Source organism: Diaporthe batatas, assembly GCF_019321695.1.
Source record: "Diaporthe batatas strain CRI 302-4 chromosome Unknown Contig00003, whole genome shotgun sequence".
In the NCBI taxonomy this organism is placed as follows: Eukaryota; Fungi; Ascomycota; class Sordariomycetes; order Diaporthales; family Diaporthaceae; genus Diaporthe; species Diaporthe batatas.
The window spans coordinates 4,025,491-4,052,003 of NW_025408550.1; the positions used below are offsets into that span (position 1 = coordinate 4,025,491).

General features: G+C 56.7%; 8 protein-coding genes across 8 annotated transcripts; 5 read left to right on the forward strand and 3 right to left on the reverse strand.

Moving 5' to 3' along the window:
- Positions 1-1,541: 1,541 nt before the first annotated feature.
- KVR01_003648 (uncharacterized protein) lies at positions 1,542-1,841 on the forward strand (the record flags this gene model as incomplete). Its single annotated transcript, XM_044787602.1, has 1 exon — positions 1,542-1,841. The coding sequence occupies one exon, from the start codon at positions 1,542-1,544 to the stop codon at positions 1,839-1,841; it is 300 nt and encodes a 99-aa protein (XP_044648663.1).
- A 4,098-nt stretch (positions 1,842-5,939) lies between these two features.
- On the forward strand, positions 5,940-10,700 carry KVR01_002378 (uncharacterized protein). The gene is made up of 2 exons (XM_044790345.1): positions 5,940-6,733; positions 7,564-10,700. Exon 2 carries the CDS (start codon positions 8,018-8,020, stop codon positions 9,053-9,055), a length of 1,038 nt encoding a protein of 345 aa, XP_044647393.1. The 5' UTR covers positions 5,940-6,733; positions 7,564-8,017; the 3' UTR covers positions 9,056-10,700.
- Positions 10,701-11,059: 359 nt separating this feature from the next.
- On the forward strand, positions 11,060-11,791 carry KVR01_003768 (uncharacterized protein; the record flags this gene model as incomplete). The annotated part of the gene is made up of 1 exon (XM_044791934.1): positions 11,060-11,791. The coding sequence occupies one exon, from the start codon at positions 11,060-11,062 to the stop codon at positions 11,789-11,791; it is 732 nt and encodes a 243-aa protein (XP_044648783.1).
- Positions 11,792-12,278: 487 nt separating this feature from the next.
- Positions 12,279-13,661, reverse strand: KVR01_002568 (uncharacterized protein; the record flags this gene model as incomplete). Its single annotated transcript, XM_044785002.1, has 1 exon — positions 12,279-13,661. One exon carries the CDS (start codon positions 13,659-13,661, stop codon positions 12,279-12,281), a length of 1,383 nt encoding a protein of 460 aa, XP_044647583.1.
- A 912-nt stretch (positions 13,662-14,573) lies between these two features.
- KVR01_003925 (uncharacterized protein) lies at positions 14,574-19,582 on the forward strand. The gene is made up of 5 exons (XM_044788642.1): positions 14,574-14,919; positions 15,028-16,324; positions 16,423-16,923; positions 16,985-17,458; positions 17,527-19,582. Exons 2-5 carry the CDS (start codon positions 15,621-15,623, stop codon positions 17,834-17,836), a joined length of 1,989 nt encoding a protein of 662 aa, XP_044648940.1. The 5' UTR covers positions 14,574-14,919; positions 15,028-15,620; the 3' UTR covers positions 17,837-19,582.
- Positions 18,740-19,498, reverse strand: KVR01_003404 (uncharacterized protein; the record flags this gene model as incomplete). Its single annotated transcript, XM_044786681.1, has 1 exon — positions 18,740-19,498. The coding sequence occupies one exon, from the start codon at positions 19,496-19,498 to the stop codon at positions 18,740-18,742; it is 759 nt and encodes a 252-aa protein (XP_044648419.1).
- Positions 19,583-23,090: 3,508 nt separating the features above from the next.
- KVR01_002572 (uncharacterized protein) lies at positions 23,091-24,311 on the forward strand (the record flags this gene model as incomplete). Its single annotated transcript, XM_044794258.1, has 5 exons — positions 23,091-23,444; positions 23,521-23,577; positions 23,713-23,899; positions 23,977-24,205; positions 24,272-24,311. The coding sequence occupies 5 exons, from the start codon at positions 23,091-23,093 to the stop codon at positions 24,309-24,311; spliced, it is 867 nt and encodes a 288-aa protein (XP_044647587.1).
- On the reverse strand, positions 23,569-26,504 carry KVR01_002504 (uncharacterized protein). The gene is made up of 2 exons (XM_044789133.1): positions 25,818-26,504; positions 23,569-25,715 (listed from the first exon to the last, which is right to left on the reverse strand). Exons 1-2 carry the CDS (start codon positions 26,014-26,016, stop codon positions 24,610-24,612), a joined length of 1,305 nt encoding a protein of 434 aa, XP_044647519.1. The 5' UTR covers positions 26,017-26,504; the 3' UTR covers positions 23,569-24,609.
- Between the last annotated feature and the right edge of the window lie 9 nt (positions 26,505-26,513).

Consider the following 26,513-nt stretch of genomic DNA (forward strand, 5'->3'; position numbering starts at 1 on the left):
CTGCTCTTCCCATGCTGACACCTGCTCCTGCACAGGAGGACGCCATGAGGCACCTATTACTTGTGGTACTACCATTTCCGTAAGCTTTATTACCGGATAGCGGATTGAAGTTGGCCCAAGATTTGCCCACTTTGTCCGAGAGGCTAGCTAGGTGACTGCGAGAATTTTGGCCACCGAGCTACAACAGACTGACAGGGTGCGCCGATGCCAATCGAATGATCTCGCATCTGACCAAGGTCAGTCAATCAACCATGACTCTATAGGCTCGGCTGCTGCCCTGGCTGCCGTGACAGCGTGAGTACTTCTGCCTGGGCCAACCTGACGCAGACTGGAGAGGGGAACCTCGCCCCAAGACTGACGTGGTGGTGGTTGCAAGCAAAGCCGGGCCCGCCGCCGCCGCCGCCTCCGTCACAGATGGGACCAGGCTTCCCTCCGTCATGATGTGTGACGAATGTCAACTGGGCCCTGTGCCTCTCTCGGCTGCACGAAGGGTTGCCAGTCTAAGCCAAGTCCCCATCATCATTCTGCGTGATCGTCTCCTCTCACATCATGGGAGGGGCGTACTAGTAGGCAACAGAAGAAAAACTCTAACGTCTTGGAACTGCATGTACCGAGCCCGCGGAATCCACCAAAAGAGTCTAGAATCGGTCGGACGGGGTAGGACGGGATCGGTCTTGTACAACAAGTCCTCACCAGCGCTGTGGCCGGGCGAGTTGTCAACCAACCGCACCTGCCACGCCTCGCAGCGGCGAGTTGGCCCTCAGATGGACAAACCCCACAACAAAATGCGTGGGGTGTCGAGTTCGCCAATTCGTTCTCGTGTCCCGGCCTTGGAAGAAGCCATGACTGATCTGCGGGGCAACGGGGTCGTTGATTGGGGGCGACAGCTTATTCACCAAGACGCCGAATGGCTGCAGGCACACTATCATGCAGGCTGAACTCTCCACGGATGCAGAAAAAATCTCAAATAGTCGGGTCTCTTGACAGAAGTGCGGCAGGGTTCGAGCCGCTCGGGGCTCAAGATGCCAGGATGCCCGTTTCAACCAGCCGACAGCGCAGCTTTGCGAAACCCTCGCCAAAACCAGAAAAACACGAGTGCCCCCGGGAGAGGGGCGACTGGGACTGGTCTGCGAGGCAAATCAGTGTTACCTCATCACTCATGTGATGTCAAGCACAATGTCAGCGAATGTTCTAAAGATGGCAGCCCAGATGCATCGTGTGATTGGACATCTAGGTTGCAGTTTCGACTTTGGCGGGCACACGCAGGAGGGGACATCGTGGCTTCCCAAGATCGTGTTCAAGATCTGCCGTGGTGGGAAGACGCTTTGGTAGTGGGTATCGATCAAAACCACCGCTCCGGGTTCGGTACCAGCGTCCGGAGCTGCAGTTACTGGCTTCTGCCCGCACGCATAGAGGCACGGGTGATCTAAGTCGCGACTCGCTTTCCGGGTGCGGTCGACTTGGACAGCCCTGACCCTGAGCCTATGGGTGTGTGCGTGTGCGTGTGTGTTTGGGTGTGTGTGTGTGTGGATGGTTTGTGAATGGACAGTCTAGACCACGGCCTGCCTGGAGACGAGTTAGAAGGCACACTAGGCAAAGGCACGGAAAGTTTGCTTCTCGGCGATGGGGGCACGTCTCTCCGATTCTCCAGCATCGCCCGGCAGGCTGGTACTGCGTCCGAGAGGCTAGCAAAGCCAGGAAACCCTCGGCAGCATTCAATCTACGTGAGCTTTGAAGGCACCCCATGGACTTCCACGCCGGGTTGCGGTGAAGCAGAAGAGGAGAATGGCGGTGGAAGGGAGACGGGCGAGCTAGCCTTGGAGGGCCAGGCCCCGCACTGACAGCCGCATCGTCGGGTCCCGAGGAATATGGAGTCGACTCAACAGGGCCGGCATCACTAAAAATTCTCACGAGGTTGCTCCAGTCGCCCCCTGCACTGCCATCGCTCGTGTCTGCTCTGCCGTTGACCCTTGGGTTGCTGGGCAGCCTGGGCAAGTTGGCAGCCCGGGTGGGCAGTGAGGGGTACAAGGAAGAGCCGGGACCTGTCCGTAGTGTTGTTTCTAACCAGTCATACGGGTCAAGCTCGGTGGTTGCGCTGAGAGACCCATTTTCCTGCTGAGCGTAAAATTTCTGACTTGGATGTGGGTAGATCGGGCGACGCCTCAGCAAACGGCCTCGCGGCTCAACCACGGGCATAGCAGACACACAGGGCTCTCGCAGTGAGGATCGGCAGGTTGAGACGGGCCGTTTCTCTCATTGAGCAGCTCGTGATTCGCTCTAGCTTGCGCTTGGCCTGCCATCTTGACAGGAAACAAGCCACCACGAAGGAAGCCGCCATGATACGTCAGGTCGCAGCACTGCGCAACGGGCGGGGATACCGCACAGGAGCATTAATGAAAGCCCAGGCCGAGCTGCCGAGTTTGAGAACTGCGGTATTGGGATTGGCGCCTGTACCTGACGGCCTGGTTCGATGCGGTTTTGCTCGCAGGTTATTTTCAGACATAGACAGCCTTCTGTCCGGAAGCCCAGGCTCCATCAGGTCCGCACCTGGTCCAACACGGAGCAGGCAGGTAACCGGCCCTCGAGTGCTTGAACCGGGCTCGGTGGTGCCTCCTCATTAGTGAAATGGAGTGCCAGAAATGGAATGGATGACATCTAAACATGGGTGCCGGCGTCAAGCTGCTGATGAGGAAGGCAGACTGAAGCGACGACTCGGCTCAAAAATTCCGATAGGTTGGTACATCGGATTTCGTCTGATGGTTCATTTGTTTCTCGACGATTTCTTCCTCTCAGCTGCTCTTCGGAGTTCCCAAATGCGACGCTGACTCGTGTCGGAGGTTCACCGTTCGCTTGATTCTGCACGGCAAACGCGCAGGGGTATCCCCCGAGCGAGTTTGTCCACAGGGTGATCGAGAGAGGCAGGTAAATTGTATACACAATGGCAACCACAGTAGGCAGTCGCATGATGAGCACAAGGTGATCAATCGACGAGAACCGCAATTACCATACCACCGCCCTCCAACAAGGTGCTGAGGCCCAGCCCGGACTTACGTGGACTCCGACCACTGTGGCCTAACTGCCTGGTGGCCCCAGGACCACAGCCCTGGCCTTGTCCTGGTTTCGTCAGTAGTTCCTGTCAGGGCGCGGACTGTCACAGCCTTGCCAGCCTCCCCTGACACCGGGGCAGGGCAGGGCAGGGCAGGGCAGGGCAGGGCAGGGCAGGGCAGGGCAGGGCAGGGCAGGGCACGTGTCTGGGTGACAGACGTCCTGTGGTCCGGCTGCAAAGGCAAGTGACTGTGTTGACCTGAGACGTCTGCAGTTGCCGTGAAGTGGCTGGCGGGGCGTGTGCGCCTCTGTGCCCTGTGTTTGCCCGTGGAAAGGTGTCTCCAGGCTTAGATGATATGACAGCAGCCAGGATGTTGCTCAGCGAAAGAGCATAGGATCAGGCATTGATGCAGGCAGTTGATGTGTTGCTACACGTCAAAAGGCCCACACTGGCAGACTGGGTTCCTGGCTGGCCCTGTGGAATCCAAGGCAAACCGTTCTGGCGCCCTGCCGCCTCGGTGTTCCAGAATCCCCAGGGTTGCCATGGAAGCAATTTGATTGCTGGTGGTGCCCCTGGCGAAATTGCAGCTAAATTGACCTGCCCGTCCAGCCGCCGTTGATGAGACCCTGATTTTTTTTCTCTTTTACGAGCGTCCCGTAGTTTTGAGAGTGGGCCAAAATAAACTCATCCACCCACACTCCTTGCACTTTTCTTATCAGTTCACTGGTGGATGAGAAGCCTGTCGTCCGGAACGATGGTATGAGAGACATTCTCGTGCATCAGGCGATCCAGATGGGGGGCAGGCCACGACGAGCAGGATGGATCAGAGCACCGTCAGGGAGCCCGTGCTGCCTAGTTGGAGGTCGATGATTCAATTGTTGCACTGACTTTATGCAGCCCCAGCAGAAGATGGATCCATGATGGGAAGGAAGCCCCAAAACGCTATCTTGGCACGTGCTCAAGAGACCGTCTGCCTGTGAAGGCCGCTTGGGAGCAGCCGACTGTTCCGCGGCTAACAAGTCAGACAACAGCAGCTTGCATCGTCACCAGTAGTGTAGGGAGTACGGAGTAGAGGATGAAATGGACGGATGACTCTTGACGTCCTGCAGGCTACTGTACGCGGGTTGCGCACATTGTTGCCCAGGCTGCCCGGCTGCATAATACAGTCACAGGCTCAACACGGTTTGGTTTGCCTGGAGCCAATCAAGCAGGGGCTGGATCTTGAGCGGACTGATCAGGAAGCCAAAGGGTCGATGCTCCAGACGGGAGCGCGATTATTGGTTCGACAGGCGGTGAAGTTGACGTCGCATTCCCTGCTGGAGAGAGTCGAGCGACAACAGTGCCCGCGAGGTGGATTGCAATTGGGCGCCAGGTGGGGTTCTCGAGAGCAGGGCCCGTCCGGCTGCTACGGCTGGGATCTCAACCCCTGCATTGCCCAACGCCAGAAGAAGAGGAGTAGGAGGAGGAGCAGGAGAAGAAGGAGGAGGAGCAGGAAGAAGAACCTCGGGCTGGGACCAGGGCCAACGACCAGGATCAGAGCCGGGACCACTGGGCCAGGGCCAGGGCCAGGGCGGTGGGCTGGGTGGGCGCTCCAACACGATCTCTGGGCGACCTGTGCTCGGCAACGAAACCTGAGTCCTGAGTCCTGACAAGAGCCAGCATCTGGCCAGAGCTCCAGATGCAGGTGTCCACAACGTATCCATTGCACAGGGCCGCCTGAAGCGTGGCCTGTGCTTTGCAAAGCGTTATCTGCCTGGCGCCGATTACTGTGTGTTTTTCTTCCCACATTTTTTGTTTCTTTGGTCTGGTTTGTTGCACATGTGTGTATAAGGCCCAAACTAGACTGGCTGGCTGCACTATTCCCTCCTCGTGGCATGACGAGGGGCGAAAATGCTGGAATAATAGTAGCTGCTAGCGAGGGATGTCTTCAATGCCATGGCAACTTTGACCAAGACTCCGGGGTTGGCATTTTTGCCTGGCGTGTGGACTGCTGAAAACGAAAACAAGGGGACGTCGGGACAGTGGGATCATCAATCCAGGAACGGAGCAGGCAGGCTGGGTGCTGCTGGAGGCAGGGAGGCAGGGAGGCAGGGGGGCAGGGGGGAAGGGGTGCAGGGGGGAGGGGCCAGGGGGGCAGGAGGCAGGGAGGAACGAGGGCGGGCTCAAAAAGAGTCGCCAGTCGGCTCGCGTGGCACTCCACATCCTGAGGCCCAGCGGCCGTCGGTTTTCCCTGCTACCCCCCACCGGCCGGGGGATACCTTGACCTTTTCCCAGATTAGCAAATTTGGCTACACAGCACTGTCCAAAGGCTGCCAAATGGTCAACGGTCATGTTGAGCAGAGGCACGACCAGACAGACACCAACAAATGTTCGTGTGGATACTGTCGACCATCGTGGACGCTGTCGTGTGCTCCTGGCGCAGCCCAGCCAGGTGACCTCGACTGCTGCTGCTGCGACAACTTTTTTTTTTTGGTCCCTCATCCTCTCTCTCACAGAGAGACAGAGAGACCCATAAATCTGCACAGGGTTTCCTTAGCCTCTAGGTGCCCTGGCTTGCCTGGTTTGGCATTCTTGTACACATGTCGTGTTGTGCGTATTATTGTATCGGCTGTCGTCTTGTGTCGTGGTCCCGGCCCAGGCTGGGTTAGGCTGCTGCCCGGGTTGGCTGGTGGAGTGGCGGGCAGGCGGGCGGGTTGGTGTTTGGTGGTGTTTGGTGGTGTCTGATGGTGTCTGATGTCTGATGTGTCGGGAGGGGGGGTGTCTGACCTCTACGGTTGCCATGGCGGGTACGTACCCAACTCTACGCATGTGTGTGTGTGTGTGTGTGTGAGAGAGAGAGAGAGAGAGGCAAGAGAGGGAGATGGACTGAAGGTGTTGGTGTGTCGCCGGTTCAGGTTCAGGTCCAGTCCGGGTTCCAGTCCAGGTCCAGGCTCGGGGCGCGGGGTGCGGGTGTGGTGGCCCTTGCCCCCTTCATTCAGTCACTCGTCATCACTACCCGCACCATTTTTCCTGCTCTGCACCGGGTCTTGCTTGGTCGCTTCGCCTCCCCGACCGTCAAACCCTCAATCTCTTTTTTCCCTTGTTCCATCCCACCACTTCCTCCACTCTCACCCGCCCACGCCCAGATCATTTACTTGTCCCCCGTCCCCCATCTCCATCTGCCATTCTTCCTCTCCCGCTTTCGACCAGACTTGTTCCCCCCCAAGCGGAAACCTCTCACGTCCACATTCCACCATCCTCGACTGCGGCCAAATTGACTTTTGTGTCGTCAAAGTCAGGATTACCCACCTACCGCATTGTCCCGCTGTCGTCTTCGCGTCTCTTTCTTTCTCGGTGTTTTGCGGCCTGTTCAGTCTTTCATCAGCCAGGATCGGGAGAAGTGGACGCAGCAGCCCACGGCAGTCGGTCGAAAACAGCCAAAGGGCGCAACCCCCCCCTCGGAAATCCCTGCAGTCGAGTCGAGTGCAGCCCAGCCCAGCCAAGTGCATGGTAGGCTAGCCCGTTGCCCAGTGCCCACCCACGACCAGCACCCGCTGCTTACCGCACACCTCTCTCGCCCTCGCGCCCTCGCCCTTGTAGGCAGGCACTCTCTTCCTACAACCCGACCACGACATCCCCTCGATCTGCCAGGTCGTCGAGATCGCTACCGGACCCTCAAGATCCCTCGTTCTTCTGTGTGCTAAGCAGGTGAGTTCAGCCATCTCCTGATTCCTCCTCCAGCCCTCTTGGTGCATTCACCGTGTGTGCAATCCTCCGCGTCTCACCCGTTCATTACACATCACACCTCATCCGTCACACGCCTCATCTCCATTCCTGCGCCCGACACGCCAGCCGACTGGGGTGGTTTGAGAGGCGTGGCTGCCGCTGCCGCTTGCTGCAGGCGCAGGTGTTGCTGGTGCTGGAGCAATTTCACTCCTCGGCACAATTTGGCGACGCGGGTCCACACCACCCATTTGTTTTGGTCCCTTCCACCCTCGCCCCAGCGCTCCTGTTGGTCGCATCCACTGCCCCAGGCAAAACCCACCCTCGCCTGGCCACCCCGGCTCGTCTCAACACTGCCCGCTACAAATCTCCCACTCGAGACTCGGCACACCTGCACTTCCGGTTCAGCCTTCTCTCGTCTGGGCTCTGCTCGCGATCCTCGACTCGTTTCCTGACACCTGCACCCGTCGCGACACAGAGATCATTGCAAAACTCAGGCAGCAAGCCCTCCAGAGTTTTCCAACGGTCTTCTGCTGCCCCTCGAGTCGTGTGTCAAACTCAACCTTCTTCCCCCTCAAATCCCCTCCAACCTCACCTTTTTCACTCTTTCCCTTCACCCTCCGCACCGCTGCGCCCGCCACACCCTCGCGGCCTGTCTCCCTCCGCCCACACAACCCCGTCAAACCTTGCGCTTGACGCATACCGTCACCCAAGTTTTTGTGTGTCAGACCCACGGCACGGACTGGATCACTCTTGTTTCCGCGTTTGAATACGGACCGGCGGACAGACCTACTGACTCTCGAATCATTCTTCAGCCGTGCATAGAGTTCCTTCTCTACCCTTTTCGTCTGTCAGGTCCTTGACTTTGACGCGGCGGTCTCCTGCTCTCCGGTCGAAGCTCTCGCCGACCTCGATCCCCAACTCGGATCACCACCTTGCTCAGGCTCCGATTCATTTCGACAGTCTCCCTCCGATCCGCGATAGATTCCGAGTATCTACACTCGCAGTCATCAACTCGACCATCCTACCTGTGGTTTCGACCTTTTCACCATCGGAAAGGACACAACAACATCATATGGCGCGAGCATCTCAGTAAAAACCTACCACCTCCTTATCGGCCTCTCGACTCTTCAGCCTTGGAACTTTTCGCCGGCCTGCAGTGACTACCTCGCATTGCTACCTTCGACTCTCCTTGCGCTCGAAGCAGATCGCTCTCTTACCAACCAAGGCATCCTCTCCTCGCTCAAAATCCGCATTCTCACCGTCAACATGCCTGGCGGAGGTGTCTGTGCCGTCCTCGACTATGAGGTCGACATGATGGCCGAGTACGTCGCCGAGATGGCCATCGAGCTGGTCCTCCCCCAGTCCCCAGTCTCGCCGTCCTTCCGAAAGTTTGTTTCACAGATCTTGTCGTCCACCCGTTTGCCCAAGGCCACCATTCTGCTCGGCATGAACTACCTCTCCAAGAGGGTCAATGGCCTCAAGGCTATCGGTACCTTCCATCCCATCGAGGGACAGGTCTGGCGGATGTTGACCATCGCCTTGCTCCTCGGAAGCAAGTTCCTTGACGACAATACATTCCAGAACCGGTCCTGGTCCGAAGTCTCTGGCATTTCCGTTGCAGAGCTGAACAAGCTAGAGGCGGAGTGGCTCGTCGGAATCGGCTGGAATCTCTATGTCAACTTGGAGAGGAGCGAGGATTACAACGCTTGGTTGGACAACTGGAGCCAGTGGATGGGTCGTAAGAAGATGGCCCAGACCCTGGCCAGTCGGGAGAGGCTTGCAGCTCTTGTGCCCCCGATCGACACCGACTTCGCCCGCCCCCGCAACCAGGCCTACAACCTCTGGCATCAGCAGCAGGTTGCTGAGTACGAGCGTCTGTCGAGCATGAAGCGTGCGGAGCAAGCTCAACAGCAGGCGGCGTACCGTCCGCAGGAGCTCGGCTGGAGCCAGTACTCTGCTGGACCATGGTCGAGCGCGCCGCTCACCCCGCCTGATTCTGGTTATGGCACCCCAGAGTACCCAGCTTCTGCGACCTCCGGCAACGGTCAGTTCTACGGCGACTGGTTCAACCGCGCATTTGCCAACGATGCTCAGGGCCAACGATACTCTCGACAAAACTCGACCCACAACATCTACCACCACGGTCGCCACTCCCACTACCCTGGCTACTACAACTATGGCCAGAACATTTGGGACAACAACATGGCGGAGTGCCCTTGTGCTAACTGCACTGGCCCTGTGGGCATGAAGAACCAACACTACTTCATGCCGAACGCCGCGTACGGCCAGGCTGTTCTGGGTTGATCTTGCCTCCAAGCTTGACCACATGCATTGTTGGCACCGACCTTAACGCTGACATGGAGACATGGACGGAGTTCACTTTTTTTCCTTTTTCGCATTGCGGACGGTCACGGATTTGAGACAAAAAAACGATACATTTGCATTCAGATACCCCTTCGAGTCTCAGTACATGTTCTCGGGGTCTTCCACAACGAGTTGCCTCTTGCAACGGCTACACCAGCCAACTTCTGCAAACAACCTCGGGCTCTTTGCCCAGGGACGGCTACAAGCATACTGGATCACTCCCATCGCCACTGCGGGTACCACATACCCGTTGTCAGGGCGAAATGCTGCGGACCTCTTTAATGATTTGATTTAGTTGGTCTTTTTTCTTTCTCATCGGTTCTGTTACGGTATATGGCATGGTTGGCCATCTCACCTTCTGGCGTTTTCGGATTCGATACCAGGTGGTCTAGGCGGTGATCTTGCAAATAGATCGCGATCTTATTTTATCCGATCGAAGGCTTGGCGGCACTATCGCGCGTGCCAGGGCTCAGGGAAATTGAAAGGGAGGAAATCAGGGAGACACAATGCGACGTGTCCCTGGAATGCGTTGGTCCGACGACACCTTGGCGATTGGACAACCCATCATCGGCAACATACGCCCGGCGACCCGTATCTAGCTTGGCAATCGACGACTCCGATCGATCACCTACAATTGCAGGCGGTATACTGTCAGGAGCCACGACTTGGTCCCGGTCTGCCCGCCAGGCGTTTCTATAGCAGCATTCTCGGAACGGAAAGGAAATGTTGCCGATGTTGAAAAGTATTGGCTGGTCTGTTTTTGTCCTTGTTTTCATCCGCATCCACTGTGCTTCTTCGCGCAGCCTCCTGGCCCTGACAAACGCATCTTGTCTGGGAGAGCCTGCCCAGTCTTCCTTTCTTGTCCTATACCCAAGCCGGGAGAACTTCCGGTCTGGCCTGTATTGCTGTCGACATGACTTTTCAGACTTTATCTTCGTCCTCTCTTTGGTTGGATGCATTCAATTAAGCCGGGTCAAGAGAGATATCTTATCTCCCTCGGTGTCTTTTTTTTTCTTTTCTTTTTTCGGTATATGGCTTGGACAAACATGTCCCATGCCGGAGAGCATTCCCTCCTCCTTGAAACTTCGAGTTGCACCTACCCTTCTTGTCTCAATACTGCATGGCACGTTTGTTTAGAGGATATCCTTTGATTGGCATCCATAGAGGGCTTTTCACGGCTGGCGGTTTCCCTACACACTTTCTTATAATGCTTGTTGATTTCCTTTTTATACCTACAGAGGTGGACCGCATTTTACAACGTTCACGCTCACGATGCGATGAAAGAGGGGTTTTAGGAAATGGGTCAAGAAGGGACGAAAAAACAAAAGGGTGCCTTTGCTCAAAAAGAATGATATTCCGCTGCAAACCTTGGGCGTGCCAGGAGGGCTGATACTGGGGGGAAGAAATGAAAAGTCGTCTTTCATGTGTCTGCCTGTGAGCATTCGGAACTGGAGCGAGAGGACAATGTGACCGTTCTCTACGGACTAGAGAAGCGGTCTCTTCAGACTCCCGAACGTGCACTTGGGCCATTCACATGGAGCACTGGGGAAATTTTTGCCTGGCGCTCACACTACATACCAATACCAAAGATAAAAAAAGAAAAAAAAACTAAAATAAACTCTTAAAAACACGTTCTAGATATTTTTGCATTCAGATTGATCTCACCGCGCGTGACAATCAAGTCAGCCCTGGTTTATGCCGTCTGAGTGAGTTGCGTCTTTAGCATGTAGAAGTCGGGAATGAGTTTCAATAACCAATCACAATCCTTTTCTGCCCCACTTACACTTACCTGCCCATCCTCACTTGTCTCGCTCACTCTGAATCAGCCAGCCACTGGGGAGCTGCCGTAGATCAACCCAAACATTTCAGCAAAAGCCTACGGCAACCTCTCCCTCGCCGTGCGACGGAAACACGCCTCCCGGGAGTCTCCAGAACCCGCGGAAAATGTCTTCCCGTTTTGTGTCAGGCGGTACGACTGATGCTGAGACGGGCGAAATCGTGCCCGCGGACCCGTCGACGTCGACATCGACCTCAGCAGCGCCCGCCGCTGGGGGCAGCAGTAGCGCTAAGAGGTCGGAGGAGTGGGCCGCCGTGCAGGCGCAGGTCGAGGAGGAGCGGAGGCGCCGACAGCAGCTCAGGGAAGAAGCAGCATCGCGCGGCGGCGGCGAGGGCGAAAAGTCGCTGTATGACGTTCTCCAGGCCAACAAGGCGGCCAAGCAGGCGGCGTTCGAGGAGGCCAACAAGATAAAGAACCAGTTCCGGCCGCTCGACGACGACGAGGTCGAGTTCCTGGACGGCGTGAGAGAGCGGAAGAGGGCCGAGGAGGAGAGGCTGCGGCAGGAGACGGAGGAGGGTCTCAAGGGGTTCCGCGAGCTGCAGTCCAAGATCTCATCCGGGGAGGCCGCCCCGGGGGACGAGGACGCTGTCGCGGGTGGGGGGTGGAGTGTTGGCAGGAAGAGGAAGAGGCGGAAGGACGAGCCCGAGGGCCTGATCAAGGGGTTGAAGAGACGGAGTAGCGGGGCTGCTGTTGAAACGACTGATACGGCAGCCTCCACGCCGCCTGCTGCTGCGAAGGATGCGCGAGAGACGCAGGAGCCTGCGACGAAACCTGCTGCAGCGGCAGCGACGAAACCAAAAGTTGGCCTCGTCGACTACGGCTCAGACGATAGTGACTGAGAGCCTGGATTGCACTCTTTGTGCTACGGAATCCGCACCTAGCTCTCGCGATGAGCACTGGCTAGGGCGTTCAAGCGTAAGGGCTGCCTACCTAGGTACACAAGGCACACAGTCTTGACCAGACAAGGACAGGTTCCGACCTGAACGGGAAGCTCGCCCGTCATACAAGAGTTGCGCTCTCATGGGGCCAAGAAGTGATGCGGTGGACGGGTAAATACACCTGCCTCTGATTCAATTATGTATGAGTGGCGAGGCCCCAAGTCTTTCTCTGCACATTAGCTACCTGAAGATGAGATGGCTCATAGTGCACACAAAATATGCAAACCCCACACAATAATACAATACAGTTCCTGACAACTCCTCTCTATATTCACCTCGCTGCCCCCGGCCCCCCAAAATAACTCCAGGAATGCGCCTGAGCGTTGTCAAAAGTTCCGTGGATGTCTGATTGCCAGGGTCCACCAAGCAAGCACACGTAAGACAGGGTTTACTCATCGTCGAAGCTTGTTGGGACCTTGCGCTCCTCCTTCTGGAAATTGCTGGCGGTCCACCTCCAAAGAGCCCTCAGGTGGCCCTTGGTCCAACCCTCGACCTCTTCTTCGGGGACAACGATGCCCCTCGCCCGTTCCTCATCCTCGGGCAACAGCTCGAACCTCCTCATCCGCATGCCGATGCGCTGATCAATGACCATCGGCCTTGGCCAGATCTTCTCCTTGCCAGCGGCTGCCGGCCTGGGCACATCGACAAGCTCGCTCCCAGTGGCGGGCTTTTCTTCCTCCTTGTCGGCCTTCCACACGGACTTGACCCAGTCCTTCTCCTCGTGCGCCAGGGCCGTCTGCTGCTCCCAGTGCGAGTCCGGGCTGTCGCCATCGCCCGCATCCTCACGGTACTCTCGGTACGCCGCCAGGCACACGGCAGCCACGTCGCGGCCGACCTCGTCCGCCAGTTTTCGCCTCGTCAGGAAGCGCACGAAGCGCGTCGGCGTGTTGAGGAAGCCGAGGATGTGCGGGAAGGAGACGGGCGCCGAAGGAGCCAGCTCGGAAGGCACCAGGAGCGGGAGGTGGGCAGTCGCGTAGTCCTCGGGGGAGTCGTAAGGTTTTATCTGCGGCGGCCGCTTCGTCTTGTTGCTGCCCTCGGCATCCGCGTCGGCCGACTCGGCCTCTGGCTCCGGGTCGGGCTGCGCGTGCGGCGGTGCCGTCAGTGGGCCGAGCCAGCCCTCGTGCAGGCCGCGGGTGTACTCCTTCCACGTGTGGCGGCCGACGACGATGTCACCGCGCACGCCATCGTACAGCGGGACGCCGTGCGCCTGGCGCCAGGCGTCGATGCGGTCCTCCTCGGTCGCCAGGGCCTCTGCCGCGGCATCCCCCTCGGCACCCACGTGCTTCTCCTGTGCCCTCCGCCTGCGGCGGACCCTCTCAGCCACAGCGGCGCGGATGTCGCCCTGCTGGCGGCCCTGGACAAAGTCCCAGTCCAGCCCGCTGGCGGCCAGCACGGGCTTGATGTACTCGCTGTAGTGGTCCTGGGCGACGCGCAGGCCGTCGCCGGGGGGCGCCTCGAGATACACGGTCACCTTGCGGGGCATCTGGCTCGGGTTGGCGAGGGGCCGCTTGGCGAGGTGCTCGACGGCGTGGGCCCAGCGGGCAGTGGCACGCTTCTTCTCGCGGCGGTCGTAGATGATGGTGGCGGCCAGGGCGGAGGAGAGGGTCCAGAAGATCATCCAGTTGCGCGAGGGCAGCTTTCGCGGCAGTGCGGGCAGGCCCATCATGCGGAGGGCCGGGTTTTGCGCGGGTGGTTTCGGCGGCGACGCCGTCGTGGCTGATGCTGCCGGTGCCGTCGCGGCTGGGGCGGCCGGGGGCTGGGGCTCAGCCATCTTTGCTGGTAGCCGCAGATATGCGAGCTTCTCAGACGGGGACCGGATCAACCAAGCTGGGGGGGAGGCGAGGCTGGTGGAGATGTTGCTGGATGCTGGAGACGGGGTCGTCAATTGGGGACGTCGCTAGTTGGACTGACTGCTGAGATACAAAAAAATCACGGATGCCGATAAGCTTGCTCTTATCGGAGCTTATCGGGATCCCGCACCAGCTCTCTGTGTGAGAGCTGGTGTGCAGATCCCCTAGAAAGGAAAGTGGCCCTCTGTGTCAGTGTGTATATTCTCACCAGATATGTCACGATTGGCCTCTGAATCCGTAGTGTCTTGGCTCTTGTGTGCATCAGAGAGACCTTTATCATTCGAGGTACCTAGGTGCTTAATTACCTACCTACCTACCTAGGTAGGTACCTAGGTAGGTAGGTACCCTAGGTACCCAGGTAATGAGTACCAAGCACCATTGAAATTGAACCCTGCCTGGGTGCCTGCCTTGCTGGTTTCTCACCCGTGGGCGCTAGGTACGTGCCGACACTCTAGATCGTCGGGAGCTCTGGCAAAGGGACCAGTCAGATCGGGAGCACCAAGGTCAGAGTGTCAGATCTGTGTGCTATAGATGCAGCCGGTATAGCAGCTGGTCGAGCGTCGAGCCTGGTTCGGTCTCAACCTGGACCACCTGTTCGGGACGGTCAGACATGTACGGCGTATTTCATGGGATTGTGAGGCCTCAGCTGGAGGCCAAGCAGCACTCGAGATGGTGTGTGTGCGCATGTGCACCGCCCACAATAAGAGGAATGCTTCCCAGAACAAGACAACGTTGGCCGTGAGTGACGTCCCTGCCGCTTAGTAAAAGGAGCCGTTTTAGGTTCTGGCGTGCCGGAGCACCCAGAGAGCCTTTTCAGCCTCCAAGGCCACCCGGCCAGGCCAACCAACCGATGCTTACCCTGCACCCCTTTTCCAGGGGTGAACGCTCGCGAACCTAGGTTGTTTGGGATGAGGAGGCGAGAGGGGGGAGGGAGGGGAAAGTCTCACACCTCCTCCAAAACTCGCAAAACTTTGATTGTTCTTTTTCGTTGACGGTTAGCACTACTACTGCTGCTACTTTTGTTTGTGTATTGCGATTCGGATATCAGCCTGTCATCTCTTTGCCCTCCTGTCCCGCTCTCGCCTTTGGGAATCTGCATGTGATTCAAATAGAGTGCCTTCCCCGTCTGCCATCCTCCTTGGCCTTTTGACATGTTTTGAGTTGTGCGTATGTGTGTATGTATGTTTGTGTGTGTGTGCGTGGAATGCCCCTCCCAAGGCAAGTCGAGGTAGAGAGTATAAGCAACCGTGGAAGCTAATTGACTTTTTCTCTCTCTCTTTCTCCCAGGACACCGAGCACATACATACTTATACACCACTATACGGCTTTCACGACTGTCTCTCCGTCTGATTGACTGACTCGGAGGCACAGCGTTTGGTTGTACAACCTTCAGAGACACGCACAGGAAGAGTCAGGCCGTTGCCGCCGTCGTCTTGAGCTTGGCAAGGATCCGAGATCCAAGCGAGGGACAGACATTGAGGCTCCCCGTCGTCCAGGTCGTGGAATTGGGCATCGTCGGCCGCCCTCACCGCTGCAGCCTGCCTGCGACGAGCTTGAAGGGCAATCAAGGTCCACGGCCCACGCTCGCTCTACGCTACACGCTCCACGCTCCACACCTCATCCAAGGCAAACCCACGTCCCTGGCGGGCATTTGCTAGCGCCTGCGGCAGCTGGTCCCACCCTGACAGCCTGAGAGGCCACTCCCCCCTTTCCCCTCCATCCTCAAAGTGGAAAGACCCTCCCTTTTCCGACCACACTGACTCCCTTGGCCACACGCGACCAATACCAGCCAAGAGTCCCGAGGTCCCAGCGGCCGGTTCAATTTCCACCGTAATACAATACGTTGCAGTCAGTCCCGTTCCTGTCCTTGAATCGCCGCAATGGACAACCAGGGGAACCGCCTGTACCTCAACATTGCCAACAACGGCGCCAACACATCCTCGAGGCCCGACCGAGCTGCCTACCCTACCACTCCCTCCACTTTCCCACAGCCCGTCTACCCCCCCACCGCAAACCAGCAGGCCGCCTCCAGTGCCTCTGGCATGCAACAGCAGCAGCAGCAGCAGCCTTACGGTTACGCTCCCCAGGGCTACTTCAACCCCGGCCAGCAGCAGCAGCAACAACAACAACAGCAGCAGCAGCAGCAGTACCAGCCCGCCTACCAAGGTCAACCAATGCCTACCCACCACCAGGACTTTGCCCAGGCCTATGGCCAAGGCCGATCCAACACCCCAGGTGCTAGCAATGACCCAAACACCGGCCTCGCTCACCAGTTCTCCCACCAGAACCTCGGCGGTGCTGCGAGATCAGGCGGCTATGGCTCGAGGGGTCCCTCGCCTGCCGGTGCCCAGCGCCCGCGCACCGCTGGTGGTTCCGGCCAGGCCCAGAACTATAGCTATCTGAACGCCCCCATGCCCTCCCAGGCCGGCTCCAAGGCCGGCATCTCTGGCGATTTCGAGGTTGCTCCTGAGCGCAACCCCGACAAGTTTGGCCCCAATGCGAACAACAACCAGAAGAAGTGCTCCCAGCTCGCCGCAGACTTCTTCAAGGACAGCGTGAAGCGCGCCAGGGAGCGCAACCAGAGGTAGGCTCTCACATGACCCCCCCCCTCCCCGTGCCTACCTAGGTACCTATCCCGCACGAGCCAGGAGCTCGGCTAACCTTGACTTGTTGCGCCTGCAGGCAGAGCGAGATGGAGCAGAAGCTGTCCGAGCCGAACCAGTCGCCCGCCCGCAGGGAACAGATCTGGGCCACTGGTGGCCGCCGCGAGGGCTCCTACCTGCGTTTCCTCCGAACCAAGGACAAGCCCGAGAACTACAACACGATCAAGATCATCGGCAAGGGAGCTTTCGGCGAGGTCAAGCTGGTGCAGAAGAAGGCAGACGGCAAGGTTTATGCCATGAAGTCCCTGATCAAGACGGAAATGTTCAAGAAGGACCAGCTGGCACACGTCCGAGCCGAGAGAGATATCCTTGCCGAGAGCGACAGCCCCTGGGTGGTGAAACTGTTCACCACCTTCCAAGACGCCCACTTCTTATATATGCTGATGGAGTTCTTGCCCGGTGGTGATCTGATGACCATGCTGATCAAGTACGAGATCTTCTCAGAGGATATCACACGTTTCTACATTGCCGAGATCGTCCTCGCCATCGATGCCGTTCACAAGTTGGGCTTCATTCACAGGTACCGTCACACCTCGTCTCTCCGTGACCCCAGCGATCCTGGGCGCTGACATCCACCGCAGAGATATCAAGCCCGACAACATCCTGCTCGACCGCGGTGGCCACGTCAAGCTGACCGACTTTGGCTTGTCGACCGGTTTCCACAAGCTTCATGACAACAACTACTACCAACAGCTCCTACAGGGCAAGTCGAACCGGCCCCGTGACCGTAACTCGGTGGCCATCGATCAGATCAATCTGACCGTATCCAACCGTGCGCAAATCAACGACTGGCGACGGAGTCGAAGGTTAATGGCTTACTCCACCGTCGGAACGCCTGATTACATTGCCCCCGAAATCTTCACTGGCCACGGCTACAGCTTCGACTGCGATTGGTGGAGTTTGGGAACTATCATGTTCGAGTGCTTGGTCGGCTGGCCTCCTTTCTGTGCCGAGGACAGCCATGACACGTACCGCAAGATCGTCAACTGGAGACAAAGCTTGTACTTCCCTGACGACATCACCTTGGGCGCAGAGGCGGAGAACTTGATTCGGAGGTATGGACCTGAAGAGCCGTCCGCCCCCTGTTGTTCACAGCCAAGCGTGCTGACTGACTGGTTAATAGCCTGATCTGTAACACCGAGAACCGCTTGGGTCGCGGCGGTGCTCACGAGATCAAGAGCCACGCCTTCTTCCGTGGCGTTGAATTCGACTCGCTGAGGCGGATTCGCGCTCCATTCGAGCCACGCCTAACGAGCAACATCGATACAACATACTTCCCTACGGACGAGATTGACCAGACCGACAACGCGACCCTGCTCAAGGCCCAGCAAGTCCAGGCCGCCAAGGCCGTGGGCGTTGTAGAGGAGAGCCCAGAGATGAGCCTACCTTTCATTGGATATACATTCAAGAGATTCGACAACAATTTCCGATAAACCACAAGAGATACAATACTGCATGCGTAGGGCGCGAGTCTGTTGAGACCACTGGGCCGTGCGTTGTGCAACAGACATTGCGGTACTACTGCCACTTCACGTGCTTTTGACTGTGGATGCATCTCGTTCTCTGAGAGGGAACGGGCGAGCCATTGGCGATTACCCGAGTGCGAAGATGACGGGCTGGAAATCGACCTTCCTTTCGACGCGAGCCACGCGGGCAATCCCTGGCTCTTTGACTTTTGGATCGGACAGGCTCCGCACCAGCCTCCCCACAGGCCTGGGCAAGAGCTGAAGACTTGAGGATGCGAGCATCATCAGCATGACAATTGAAGAGAAAAGGACAAATACGCAGGCCAGGCGTTGTTGGTTCAGTCTATTTTTCTTTTGAGCTTGTTGTACGTCAGGCTATGCTAGACAACATATCGAAATGATAGACGGGCGGATGGTCTGATGCCTGAATAAAAATCTGCATAAGAGGGGTATCTTGATATCTCATGCAATATCATCAAATTTGGTTGGGGTATTACTGGCACTTTTTGCCCTTATCCCTCTGGCTGGAGGCATTCCACTTGACCTTCTGAGAATTCCTTCTCCCCTGTGTGGCAGCCTTTGTTATGATGCTTGAGTGATTCTGTGAAAGCACAGTCCCTGATTCATGTCAGTGAGACTGTTCTCTGGTATGGTCTCAACCTCCCCTTACGCTTTTCCCTTGCCCCTGCACCCAACTTCTTGGAGTCTCCACAATGCCCTCTGCCATCCTCAAGCATGAGCCAAGGCCACAATCCCTTTCTCAGCATCCACTTCTGTGGCAATATCAATGCATATAGCCCGGTGTATCGCACCACATCGGCAACTCTCAGTGATCTGCCAACAGGCATCCCACGCGTTTTCCTCATCCGCCTATCGGCGGCCCCCGAGGCCTGGCGCAGCATTGAACCTCTCCTCTCGCTCCGTCATGAACATGATCTGGACCCAGTACTCCTTGGAGTCAGGGTCCCAGAACTCAAACTGCTTGTCGTCGCGCTTGTCGAGCTCGCGGGCGGGTATCTTGAAGCCGCAGGTCTCGTAGGGCTCGGCGGCGACGAGGAGGTACTGGAAGTTCTTGTCGGCCTCCTCGACGCGCTGCGAGAAGGCGCTCATGATCTGCCACTTGGGCGTGATGCCCTGCCCGATGTCCGGGTACTGCAGCTGGAACAGCAGCCCCTGCTGCCGCGTGACGGGGTCCCGCACCTTGGTGATCTTGTAACCCGGCCGCCCGATCTTGACGACGTTGCGCCGCACCCCGCCGGCGCCCGCACCGCCGGCGCCCAGCCCCAGCGCGCCGAAGCCGGCGCCGACGACGCCCACGGGCAGGCCCGTCTGCGGGTCGACCTGGGCCTTGCCCTCCTTCTGCTCCTTGGCCGCGCGGCGGGCGAGGTTCGTCTGGTGCTTCTTGCCCTGCGTGTGGGCGAGGTAGCTGCCGTCGTTCTGGTGCACCGTCAGGCAGAGGCGGCACTCGAAGCTGCCGACGTGGTTCTTGAAGAAGTACGGGTCCTTGTCGAGGTCGATGGTCTCGAGGGCGAGCTTCCGCAGCCGCTCGCGCCGGTCGGCGTTGGTGGCGCTGTGGGAAGCGACGCCTCCGCCGCCGAATTTGGAGCCCGCTCGGTTCTGGTAGTCCATTTTTCGCGGTCGGTGTGCTGGTGTCGGTCGCGAGGATGGACTTGGTCAGGGTGGTGCGAGTTGTGTTGGGTCCGTCCTCGCGACTTGCGCATGTGAAGTGTGAAGTTCAGATTGGCTGCCGCTATCGATAGTCTTATCTTATCAGCCCCGTAGTCCGAGTCCCTGTAACCCTTACCCAGCAGTCCATGCATAATCAATGCCTCCCATGGTCTATTATGCCGCTGCGTGTAAGTTGCAGAGATCTCCCGCAGTCGTTGTGCCTGACCTCTTTCGGGTTGATGGTGAGCGATGTAAGTCTGACAGTAACTTCACCCATAATGTTGTTCTCGTCTTTTCGCAACCTCGACTAAATGGATGAGTATATACCACCATGTTAATGATTGCGTCTCAGCCTCTAATCCCGTGATAACATTGAACAGCATTGTAGAACTCTTGTAGATATTTCTCGTCGTTCAAACGCGCCACAGAATATATGCTCACGACACACCACTGTACCGCCCAACACATAATCCAGACCGCCACATTTCTTCGCGGGTGCGATGCATTTCGAGGCCAGCCCCTTTGTCAAGACTCCCGAGTGAACCGCCCAGATGCAAACATGTAGTCGGCCGCTAATCAACGGACAGAACCCTTTCGACCGATGCTTTATTCGACGCCTACGCAATGTCGGCAGTCTCGGACCGCCAACGCCTTCCTACAGGTCTTCCTCCCTCCAATGCACTCCTTGCGAAACCGTCTGCCGCCGCAGCAAACAACGGAGTCCCGCACTCGTCAGCTCCATATGATTTGATGATGCCCTGGGCTCGGTCATTGAGCAGGTACTCGAGGAAGCGGAGGGTTTCCTGAGACGGGGACGGCGAGCACAATGCGTAACAGCTATTCATCAACACGTCACCTTCCGAGGTTGGCTCGAAGAAAACGGTTGTTTTGGAAACGGTGCCTGACGACACTTGGCGTAAAAGTGTGGACCGGTCGGTGAGGAGGTAGGCCCCGGAAGCATCAGCACTCTTCAACGCTTCTGACGGGGAGAGCAGGCTGGTCTGGTACCATCGACCGCCTGAGCCTCCTTCCGCCGAGTCGTTCCACGGAGACAAGTTGCAGCTTGTCCAGAGGTACCGCTCCTTCCACATCGTAGCAGACATGTCTGCCCGGCTGTGGAAGAGCGCCTTGGAATTCGCAATCTTGACCAGAGCATCCGACAGAGAGCTTGCGGCCCCAACGCCGGCCGGGTCGTTGAGAGGCCCTGCAAGACAAAAGTGGTCGTGAAAAACGCATCCCTTCGTGAGCGACCACCCCTCAGCTGCGGCGAGGTCTTCCTGGTCCCGCTCGTAGGTCAAGGCGACGTCAATGTATCCATTGAGAAGGGCTAGTTGGGTGTTCCTGGAATGATTGCAAACCCAAGCGATGGAACGGCCCTCAGCAAGTGTACTGAGATAGTCATTTGCCAGAGCTTCTATCAGCCCTGTCGCGCCTTGGCTATGTCAGGCCACTTCACATGTGCACCAGTGAGCACGAGGTCTCGGGGACGTACCTGCACCTCCATTTCTTCACCCCATACAACCCTTGTTTAGTACCTAGGTCTGTACGTGCATGTTCGACCTACAGGGGCGCTCACCCTATTCGAAGCAGGAGGGGCCCAGTTCCATAAATCTCTGTCGGGTCTCTCACCAACTCTCCATGAGAGATTATAGCAGTCTGCCGTGGGGTTGACGATGACCTGCTAGAGCTCGTATTGCCTTGCAACGAGTCTCCTGCGGTCATGCTTCCTTCCATCTCGCGTACTCGGTCGAATACGTCTTCGGAGTGATTTCAGGTTGAAACGCCTTACTCCGGTAAGCAGCAGTGATGCGCGTCTTAAGTTCAATGTTGTGACAATGTATGAAGGCGCCACATACATTTTACATGTATGGGGATTAAAAATAAAACCACTCAATGTTGTGAGGGGTCGCGGGTCGATGTGGGGCACGGCCGTCGTTTCCATACCCCTACTGTAGCTCCAAGCCCCAGTTGACATGCGGTATGACTCTGTCGAGGCTTCCAGTAAATTGATCTTAGCTAAACATGACCTTCATTGTGGACATGAAAAAAAAGGGTTAGATGCTTGCAACAGAGTTACCCAGATACCTAGGTAGTAAAGAAGTCGGCACTTGAGTTCAGCATCAAAAAAACAGCCTCAAATGTTTACCTAGGCATGCTTGCGTTTGTATAGGTAGACCCAGGGTCCTTGATAACATACGTCTGACCACTGTGAAGACGAACCCTCCTTTCTCACATCCCTTCTCTAGGAATGAGCAGAATGTATAATTTCACATGTTACCTAGGTAGTTGAGTCCTACATACACAATTGACCGGTTGCTGCCCTAGTAGGGTAGCACTTAAGGTCTTGCAGGCTGTGATTGACACAACTGTATTTATGACTATGAAGTCAGATGAGCAATAGCGGAAAGAGCCGCATGATTTGGTAAAGACAGTGTTTTAATGCATGTTATAGACTTCAGGCCTTGAGGAAAGCATGGATTTGATGTTGCCAGAGTTGTTGGTAACAACGTGCATAGACTCAAATTGGCAGGTTACCGTTCTTGTATCCCTTCAATCTGTCTAGTAGTCTGCTGGGGTGTTTAAATACCTATGTATTTAGGTACCTTGACCGCCGTATGAAGGCGCCATGTATGTCCTCGGACGTATACGGAATAGAAGCGAAACCACATTTAGGTACCTTGCTTTAGTTGTTGAAGTCCCTGATTTGTGATTACCAATGGCTGCTTATTACCACGTGCTCCCTTGTGTCATGTCTGCCGATGAGCAGAGGGCAAGGACTCGGAGAAGTTACCCCGCGCGGCAGAGGGATAGAAGCACCCACAGAGCAGCAGTCTGCATCACACGTCAATGCAAGACAAGCACCAGCAATCACCCTTTGCTACATCCGCAAACCAAGAATTTTAGTGACAAGTAGTGGAGTCCAAGGAGGCTAGAAGGGTGGTAGAGGCATGCATCTCTCCGTTGGATCAAGTGAAGTACAAATTATTGTAAATATAAAGTCAGGTACTATATAGTAGCTATCTATATGATTAATGATCTTCTATAGGCCTTAACTGAAAAGTATTGTGCGACTGTGTCTTTCCTGTAGGAACCAAGATCTAGAGCTGGCAGAATGTTGTAGGACTACTATTGTGATTCCTTCGGTGTGAAACGTGGCTAGGCCTGTCCCGGTACGTGTCCCTGTCCGTTAGCCGGATAGCCTCACCTGCCGAATTGGGAGTATTGTTACCGAAAACGTGGGGACCTGATTGGCCCTGCCACACGCTCAAATGCTTGATTCTCACCCATTCTCGCTCATTGGTCTATCTTAAATTCCTTAATTGTCTTGTGGTTCGGTAGTCTATGGCAAGCGGGAGATTTGCAGCGACAAAGCCAAACCATGGAGGGAAGGACGTTAGAGTGGATATTGCTACGGTGTCATGCGATAGGACCTGAGGGAGTCGGATCTTATATATGTAGGCATTGGCTTTCCCTCAGCACTCAGCAAAGACTGCAATCTGAAAGTGAAAGTCCTCCCCAGATCCAAGATCCCCTGGAGACCCCACATCCCAAGATGATTGTCCCCACCGTTCACTGCTTCACATTTCTCCTCGGCGCCCTCGGCTTCCTGTCTACCGGCGTCGAAGCCTGGGGGGCCTTTGGTCACGAGACAGTTGCCTACATAGCCACTAACTTCGTAGCCGCTTCTACCAAGACATACTTCCAGACCCTCCTGGGTGATACGTCTGCAGACTATCTGGCGACAGTTTCCACTTGGGCCGACTCGTACCGCAGCACAACAGCGGGCAAGTTCTCCGCGCCGTTCCATTATATTGATGCTCAGGACAACCCGCCAAGCTCATGCGGTGTGAATTACAACCGGGATTGTGGGAGTGGAGGATGTGTTGTCAGCGCAATCAGCAATTATGTGAGTGAGGGTCTTTTCTCATGGCATGGAAAACGAGATTGTATAAATGACTGAAGACTGAATAAATTCATGGCAGACTAGTATACTGCTCAATACTGGTCTGAGCAAGGCTGAAAGACAGGTTGCGGCAAAGGTATGTGCTTCATTGAGATTCGCTCGACTCCGTGCCACCAGGTTTGACTGACGGCGGTACCAGATGATTATTCATGTAAGCCCCTGCCTGTTAGATTGCGACTCTGTGTTCGACATTGGGCTGACATTGTTATAGTTCATCGGCGACATTGGCCAGCCCCTCCACTGCGAGAATCTCGACGTCGGAGGCAATAATATCGACGTGACCTATGACGGAGACAGCACCAACCTGCACGCGATATGGGACACGCAGATTCCTGAATCTGTTGCTGGCAGCTCGTCTCTCAGCGGGGCGAAGACCTGGGCAAGCTCGCTCACAACAGGTAAGGCCGCGGCGATCAGCCGTTGACGTGCCAGGAGGGCCGATGGCTAACCGTCCCATGTGATTTACGCACAACAGCTATCCAGACAGGCACGTACAAGTCCAGCGCGGCCGGCTGGGTGAGCGGCTTGAACGTCCAAGACGCGGTCAGCAGCTCCTTGAAGTGGGCCACTGAGAGCAATGCTGCGGTGTGCAGTACAGTATTGGCCAAGGGGATCTCGTACGTCGAGAGTAACGACCTCAGTGGCGCGTATACGACGACGGCGAGCCCGGTGGTCAAGCTGCAAATCGCCAAGCAGGGTTACAGGTGCGTGTCTCCATGTTCGACCGTCAATACCACGGGCATTAAATGGGTTCTAATGTTTGACTGCAGGCTTGCGAAGTGGCTGGATGCGATTGTGGCAGCCATCTGATGCTGTACAAGACATTGTGAGAGGGCGGTTTGACCCTGATGACAGGCTGCTGACGGAATGCGTGGCTCCCTTGTTACCTTCTCGAGAGTCATGATGTGATGGTCGCGACATGTTGCTTGTTTACACCTGGCTGGATGGACACCTCAAATGGATGAGTTGTCGGGCATGCGACACTCAACATACCTTTCGGAGTACATAGATAACAGTCACCGTGTACTTCAGTTTGCCACAATCTTATATATACGGGCAACAACATGTGCGCATGCCCTCCCAGTTCAGGAAGGGTATCATTTGACGATCAGAGCTTTGACGCCTCCGTCATGGCAGACCTCAACATAGGAGCCAACTGCTTCCGGCTGTTGCCTGTCTGATGCTGGTTCCAGCAGTATCGTATCTCATGCTGGCCATCTCCGCCGCTAAGATCGATGTGGTGGAAAGGCTCCAGCCCAAGGCTCTCCTTTTGCGCCTCGACGAACCTCTGCACAGCCTTGACAGCCTTCTCGTTGAGGCCCCAGACGAGCAGGTTCCTCTTGAAGACGCCGTCATCCTTGGCGGAGGACGTCATGATGGCCGCGATATCGAGTTTCTTGTCCTGTGCAAAGGCGCGGAACTCGCGCAGGAGTGTCTCCTGGTCACCAATGTTCTCGAGCATGTACTTGAACCCCTGAGGGACACTGGATGTTCCCAGGACCAGACCGGCCTCGGTCCAGGACTTGAAGTCCTTGCGGAAGTTATCGCGGTAGGACAGCTGTGAGATATCCTCCTTGAGCTTACTCAGTTTCTTGTGATACTTCTTCCTCTCGAAGTCTCTGTCAGCGATCTTGGCCTCCAGAAGCTCGACAACCTTGACATCGGTGGGCGTCGTCTTGGCCTTTGACTTGAGGTTGTTTGTGTCAATCAGTATGGGGGCCAGTGCGACACGGGCAAGCTGGGCATCCAGATCCCCACCAGGGTCGTCGTGGCTGGTGGTGCTGGACAAGGAATCCCAGGCGTCTTGGCAGTACTCCACCACGAGGCTCATGCAGCTGCCCGTCTTGCGCAGCACCCGGGGCTCATCCCCGGTATCCTGGGAGACCACACCCTCGTCGTCGTGGTGGTCCAGGCACCCGACGACGCGGCCTGCGAAGCGCTCTGCGAGGGTGCCAGTCAGGGCGTTGTGGTCCACCAGCAGCCACCTGGTGTCGCTGGGCTCCAGGCCGTGGGAAGTGACGACCTCGTCGAGATCTGACAGGGTCAGAAGGTCGTCGGCGCCTACACCGGCATAGCTCAGGGCCTTGCTGAGCTCAGGGCGCAGGCGCAGGTCCTCTCGGGGTATGTTGGCAAGAGGGATGTGCAGATTGTACCTGGGCTGGGAGTGGCTGCGGAGGTATGCGAAGACGAGGGCCGAGCAGAGGGAGTCGAGGTCTGGGAGGAGGTGGGGGCCGGGTCAGCTTTGCGAACAGGTCGGACAGGTTGATTGAGCAGGCCGAGCAGGCGAATGTCAAGGCACACGACCCGAGAACCTACCGGCAGATTCATTGCCCACGACAAAGGTCAGGGGCGACTGTCGCTGGGCTGCCGGGGCCGTCAAGGTGTTCCTCGCGAGGGCCAGGAAGGCTCGCAGATTCCGAGGGGGAGGCATGGCCGTCGGTGCTGGAGAGGGTGTTGTGGTTGAAGCTACGAGGGGCAGTGGAGGGGTTTTGGCCCGGGGCGGCGTTGAGATCATACGTCACTTTTTTTTTTCCAACCACTGCAGCCGCGGCGGCTGACTGACTGACTTGCACAGAGCAGACACCCACCTCGTCGAAATTCTACCGTGACCAGGTGCCGGTGCCGGTGCTGCGCTGCGCTGGTCACCCAAGGGCATCTCATTACAAGCAGACATAACCTTCCAGCTCAAGCAGTTCCCAGGTACCCACCACTGCCAGGTTCTACCTCGCCGACTCGACGGATTAGCTCCATGTAGGATGTGCCTAGTGGGGCAGGCTATCACAGGCTTATCTTGGACCAGTTCTTTGTTTTTTTCCCCTTTGCCCCTCCCCGGGGGACCTGAAGATCAGCAGACGACTGATGAACTGCTGTCAAAAAATGGCCATATCGGTTCTCGGCGTTGGGTCTGCATACAGTATCTCCGTGGAAGAGGATCCAATGGTATTGTTGCACGGCGTGACAGATAGAAATTCCCGGAATGGAGACAGAGAGAGCTTATCCCAACCCCTCTTG